This window comes from Amaranthus tricolor, chromosome 10 (genome assembly GCF_026212465.1).
Source record: "Amaranthus tricolor cultivar Red isolate AtriRed21 chromosome 10, ASM2621246v1, whole genome shotgun sequence".
Lineage (NCBI taxonomy): Eukaryota > Viridiplantae > Streptophyta > Magnoliopsida > Caryophyllales > Amaranthaceae > Amaranthus > Amaranthus tricolor.
In genome coordinates, this window is record NC_080056.1 from 6123499 (window position 1) to 6130407 (window position 6909).

The 6909-nt window shown below is 32.6% G+C and overlaps 1 protein-coding gene across 1 annotated transcript; it reads left to right on the plus strand.

Moving 5' to 3' along the window:
• Positions 1–2989: 2989 nt before the first annotated feature.
• LOC130825553 (uncharacterized) lies at positions 2990–6601 on the plus strand. Its single transcript, XM_057690838.1, has 7 exons — positions 2990–3227; positions 4412–4600; positions 5125–5266; positions 5370–5458; positions 5540–5594; positions 5889–5974; positions 6254–6601. Exons 1-7 carry the CDS (start codon positions 3189–3191, stop codon positions 6407–6409), a joined length of 756 nt encoding a protein of 251 aa, XP_057546821.1. The 5' UTR covers positions 2990–3188; the 3' UTR covers positions 6410–6601.
• Positions 6602–6909: the final 308 nt, after the last annotated feature.

A 6909-nucleotide genomic window follows, 5' to 3' on the forward strand; every position in this document is an offset into this window, starting at 1 on the left:
AACAACATTCACACAATCATTTGACATAGTTGGCTTTTTTTAATTGTTTTTTTCGCTTTTTGACCACAAAAAATATATAAGGTAAATGGCTCTTAAGTCAGTTAAAAAGTGGAATTTTAAGTCAACTAAAAATACGATTATAGTTAACTTCTTTCATTGATTTTTGGCTTGATGACCTATATTTTACTATTAATAGCAAATACCTAATTTAATTAAACTATCTTTCTAAAAAACCATTAACCGACATTTGCCAAACATGGGCAGTATTTTAAGTACAATTCCCACATATCCACATTAGCTTTATTTATATCCTTTTTTTTCTTCTTTTTTATTGAGAGAAGATTGAGATTTGAGATCATTGACATTCTTTTTTACATAGATACTTGTACACGATAAAACCCATACAAAAGAAGTGTTTGATTGACATTTCTAATGTAAATCATGTTAAATCAATGAGAATAAAATGTTTCATTTTTTGCTTACATATCCAATACAATAATACTTTAACAAATTCTTTATTAAGACCATTAAAATTTACTCAAATATAACCTTTGTTGCTTCGCTTTCATTTTTGCTAATTATAGCTTCCCATACTCTTAACTTAACGATGGAGATTGAACTAAGTGTGAATGCTTGTTTAACAATGGCGGTGGACGGTGGTGGACTTAGAGGCCAACAATAGCCAAATGTGGTCACATAAAGTATGAAACATTTCCTTATTCAAGACTTTTTTCACCGGTATCAATACAATTTTAGGTTTGTTTATCGATCATCTTTGTTGACCTCTAACCCTAAAAAATTATAATGTAGTTGTGAGATTGAAAAATTACGTTTTCACCATTATTAAATACATTTATATATATTTGTAAGTTCAAATTGAATATATTAATAGTTAAGTTATGACATATAATGTGACAATTGATGTTTTATGATCTAATTCAATTTTGAACGTATAAGCTTCAATTATCGTTTTAAAAATATTTATTTAAAGTCTATAAAGATATAGTATTGGTTTTAACTCAAATTGAATATGTTAATAGTTAAATTATGACATATAATTGACTAGGGGTGTTCAAAACCGAGTACCGGGTCGACCCGGATCCGGAAATCCGGGTACCCGCTTTTTCAGGTACCTAAAATTGTGATCTGGTTCCGACTCGGTTTAAATCGGGTCGGAAACCGGATACCCGGTTTTCTTAGAATGTTTTTTTTTTTTTATTTTTTTTTGTCTTTTTTTCGTTCAACTATGCGTTTTTATCTCTATTTTTATTTAAAATATTTTTTTATATAAAATTCAAATACTAACTCTTTAAAAATATTTAGCTTAATTTGTCATAAAAGAAAAATTAAGAAAATTAAAGAATAATATTGTTACACATTGGTTTAAGTAAGAACAATTATACAAAAAAAATTTACCTACGGGAGAAATATTATATTAATATTCAACCCAAAATTAGCTTAATAGATACTATCATTATTTTATTTATGAAAAAGTACAAAAAAAAAACCGGATATCGAGTACCCGGTTTCCAAAAATATGTGACCCGGATCCAGATTTGGTACCCGGTTTAAAAACCGAGTACCCAATCCGGATTATCCGCTTTACAAAAAAGGGTAAATTATCCGTTTTTGAAAATCGGATACCGGGTAATCCGGATCGGATATTTCGGATCGAGTTTTTTTGCACACCCCAATCTGACTCAATTTTGAACTTATAGTCTTCAATTATCGTTTTAAAGTTAAGTATTCAAATTGTATAGATATTGTATCACAAATTCTTGTGAGAGACGATCTCTTTGAGAGACTATCTCTAATTGGGCCAGTCCATTATAAATTTTTTTAAATATTGTAAGTATGCATTAATAATGATGTAAGTAGATATTTAAAATATTGAAAGTAGGCATTAAGGATAATGTAAGTAGGCATTAAAAATACAGTAAGTAGATATTAATCTTTAATGGGTTGGACTTGAGATACGTCTCTCAAGAGACTAGCTGTATTGTATAGCATTTAGTTCAAATTGAATATGTTAATAGTAAAACTGTGACATATAAATTGACAATTAATGCTTTATTCTTTAACTCAATTTTGAACTTATAATCTTCAATTATCGATTTAAAGATAAATGTTCAGATTAAATAGTTATTGCAAAGCATTAAGTTCGTTAGAATTAAAATTGTGATATATAAATTGACATTAAATCCTTGTCTGCATCCCTTCATAATGTCTGTAAATTCATTTTCATGTCCAATTTATTCATTACATCTTTCATTAGTGAGATCTTTGGAGTTTTACAGATGAAATGTTGATTTTCTTGATAGCTTCCTAAAGATTTACAGAGATTTGTGAAAAATTGAATATGTAAATCTTTTTGATTTTCTTTACTAAATGTCGAGCAAGAAGTTTTGGCGGTTTTAGAATCATTTCCATGAATAGCGCTATTTACATATGACAATTATTATATTTTTCCTTTTCTTTTTTTTTTTTTATATTAGAAATGAAATTAGGTCGTGGAGGACTGAGGAAGATGGATCGTCTCGTCTCGTACGTCTAAGATCAGCTGATTATTTTTTAAGAAAATTCTCGGGCCTTACCCGATTAGAGGTGTTCAACGGGGCGACACTTGAACAGGTCAAGAACGGGTCGGGTCGGATAATTGTAGGAATTAGTTGTGAAAATATTTTACCACTTTTTTTTTTATATATATTTTTATATAATATTTTTATATGCATAAGTGGGTCGACCTAACAAGCCAAAAAGTAGAATAAAAAACTATTTTATAAACTTTTAAAAAACGGGTCAAAGTGGATTGAATTTTAACGGGCTTTGACCGGCCCCGACCCGTTTAACGCTTAACATTTGACATGACTCGCCCAAACCCAACCCATTTAAATTTTGATCCGACCCGGCCTATTAAACACCTTTATACCTGATATTTCAAAAACCTAATTTTTTAAAGTGGTAGTGAATATTGAGGTGTTTTTTTTTTTTTGTTTTTTTTTGAGGTAAATATTGAGGTGATTTTTGGCCTTAAAAAGTTATTATCTCCCTCAATAAAAGAATATCCCTCCAATTTCTAAACATTATCCTTGTGTTTCCAGTGTCTTATTGTTGCTCAACCCCTCAAGTTCAACTAGCATACTACATTAATTCTACATTGCAAAAAGCACCAAATTCTGTTTACAAAAATGGTGTCTTGTTCAGCCCTTAATTTACAGTCACAAATGGTAAATTTATTTCTCTTTTCTTTCCATGTTTCAATTTTGTTGGTTTTTTCTTCTTCTTTTTGTTCCCTGCTTTAAATTTTTAAAATTGAGGATTTATTCTTAGTGGGTTGTATGCATTAAGACTTTTATATCAATTAATGAGTTAATTAGATTGCTATACCAGAATTTTAAGCCTAATCTTTAATTTCTTTTACACAAATTTTAGTATTTTTTTTATTGAAATTTGGTTCTTGCTCTTCACCTTTTCTGGGTTATTCTCCTATTTAGTCCAAAGTTTTTTTTTTCCAAAAATTTTAATGGAATTTTGAAAATAGGGTTTTGTAGAGAATTTTGTTTTAATGTATTCCTCTGTGGCTCTGTCCCTTCAATTTGTGACATTTATGTTTTGGTAGAATGTTGGGAGTAATTTTTTGAATGGTTGTTAGCGGAAGATAAAATACCGAGAGTGTTTGACAAATGATCGATTATTTACGGCTAATTGGAGTACAAATTGATTTTATAAGCTGATTTGACTAGTTTATTTTGAAGATGCTGTACAAATTGGAGTACAGCTTCCTTAAAGTTAGGCTATTCTTAACCATAAGCTGTTTTAACTGATTAATTTATTAAATACAAAAATTATATGGTTTCAGTTTGTATCAAAATAAACCAAAATTGTTTGATAAGCTCTTTGGGAAAAACCCCATTATCCATCTATTTCATCAAGTTTGTTACATTTGTTTTTTTTTTCTTTTTTTGTTTCTACGGTTTTGAAAGCATAATTTAAGTTTTATCTATAAATACTTAAAAAAAAAGTGTAAAAAGGGAGTATATAATTCTATTACAATTCTACTCATAAATGCATCTAACAAGATATATTTTAACTCGTATATATGCATGAAAAAATCACGTTTAAGCTTCTCTTACTTAAAAGTATATTCTAAAGTAATTAACTTAATGAAACGGGGTGACTACAAACAAATTGATAAAACAATTAAACAAATGTGTAGATAAAGTAAAGCGAGAGATTGAATTTGCGGATAATATTAAGATGAGGATGTAAGAAATGTAGAAAAATCAGTTGAACATCCACAAATAGAATATGTAGCAAAAATTGAAATTGTGTAGCAAAATTGAGAGGGACGGAGTATTGATTTGTATAGAAATAAGATTGAATGTCTTGCTTATCTGATGGCAAATTTCAGGTTAGCTTCTGCAATAATGTTTTGCAAGTTCAAAGACTGCCTATGATTACCAATGTGCAACGATTTCGCCCTCTACCAGCTTCAGCAAGCTACTCACAAAGCAGGTTGTCATCATCAGCTTTCGGGCATAGCGTTTCCAAGGCACCTTCAAACCCACATCGTGGTGTTCGTTGTATGAGCTCATCCATTGTGAGTATCCTGTCTTGTTACTGTCATGTTATCGAAAAATTAGGGTGCACATAATGTACTTCAATCCTATGGCTTTGGAACATTGTGTTCAGCCAAGGTTATCGACTGAAAATTAACAACAGTGAAACATGATTCGCTAGTTAACGCCTTTTGAATTCACGATTCGCTCAAAATGGTTCAAAATAGCCTGATGCGATTAGCGAATCATGTGACACTGATTAAGAAGAATCGGGTGCTGAGGTTTTAGCATATCTTGGTATGTTGTAGAAGTGGGCTCAACTAGTGTGTATTTGATGGCTGCTTATACATAGTAAAACTTAATTTTGTGGCATTTTGGAAGGGCAACCGCCAATCGGAAGGGGTTCTAAAGTTTAGAAAATCTCGGTTTCCGATCGATTTCTATTAGATTGTGGGTTTTCCTCTACTTCTATGATAGGCATTTGTTTGTTGATATGCAAATTATTGAACTTTCCCTTAGGTTTGCTGCTTGAGATTGTAATGTGGATGAGTTGCTTTGTGATTAGGGTCAAGACGTGCAAGCGAAAGTGACTTCGAAAGTCTTCTTCGATGTAGACGTTGATGGGGAGTCAATCGGTAGAATTGTTATGGGCTTATATGGAGACGTCGTTCCCAAAACTGCTGAGAACTTTCGTGTTCTATGCACCGGTAAGTTTTATAGTTTATCATTCATCCGACTCCCTCTATCTCTCAAAGTTTTCCTCCTTTGAAATGTCGATTTCAAAATGCACTTGTTGATATCATCGTATAGGCGCAAAAGGCTATGGTTACAAGGGGAGCCACTTTCACCGCATAATTAAGGACTTCATGATTCAAGGTGGAGACTTCACCGAAGAAGATGTGAGTTCTCGCGCCCATGTTTTTACATATAGTCTATAGGGGCCATAACCGAAGTAAATGAGGATATATTCTTTCGTGTAGGGAACTGGAGGAATTAGCATATATGGTTCTAAATTTGAAGATGAAAACTTTTCATGTAAGTAAATTACTAAGGCAATGATGACCATGTTAATCTTTCAAATTCGGTATAATTGTGTTCAAATTTGAGCCGAGGGAGCCTTTGGCCGCATTCTCCTTTATGGGTATGAGTTGCCGCCTTTCTTCCCTCTCCAGACCCTGATCATAGTTTCCTATGGGAGGGACACACTGGGTACGATGATGATGAAATAGCTTATATAATTTATGCAAGATTGCGCCACCCTTTAATCGTTATAACTTGCACAATTTTCTTATGCGAAACAAATTTCCGACTTTTGGATTTTATTTGCAGTGAAACATGTTGGACCTGGTGTGCTGAGCATGGCAAATGCTGGTCCTAATACCAATGGAAGTCAGTTTTTCATTTGCACTGTACCAGTGAGTTGAACTTTCTTATAAGTCTACTTCATATATTGGCTACTTCTTGATGAGGTTTACTTGAACGAGCACGTATTGCTATTATCTAGTATCGCCTCGGCTAGTTATTAATTTACTATCTATAGAGGGCAGGGACTCAGGCCAATGTTTTACATTCGGACGAATCTAAAGATTGCTACGTGATTCACTCGTGCTTAAGTTGTTTCCTTCGATTTGATAGTCATGTCGAAGTGAAAGCATGAGCGAGTTTTTTGATTGCTTGGCTTTATTTCTTTGCAGACCCCTTGGCTAGACAATCGCCATGTTGTGTTCGGACATGTGATTGATGGAATGGATGTTGTGCAAACACTTGAATCCACGGAAACAGGAAGAGGAGACTATCCCCGTAAACGTTGTAGGATCAAGAACTGCGGAGAGCTACCTTTAGAAGAATGAACATTTTGATACGATCAACTGTGTGATGGTGTTACCGTCTCTCACTTTCTACGCTTTAATGAGTTATTATCTCTCGCTTTTTAAGCTTTATCGAGTTTATTCTTTTGACCGTACAACTTTAATAGAAGAATACTAGCATTATGTATCAGTTATCATCCATATTTCAAATAAAAGCTTGAAAGTTTTGCACAACTATCAACTGGTGATTCACTTACGATCTATTTGGTTATTGGTGGGAGCGGTACTGAAACAATATGTATGATCATGAGACCGTCATAGTCTAATAATTTTTGTTTCTTCACCAAATTTATTCCTTTCCGTTAGCACTTCAGAATGCAGTATCATGTAGTAATGAAATTGTTAAGGAAAAAACATGTTTGAAGACGAGAATCTCATTACCATGGATTGTTTGCGTTTATCGCCATTAAAAACATAGATGTTAAGCTCCCATAGAATTGAGGCTATGGTCAGATCTCCTTGTATAGGAAAATTAGAATACT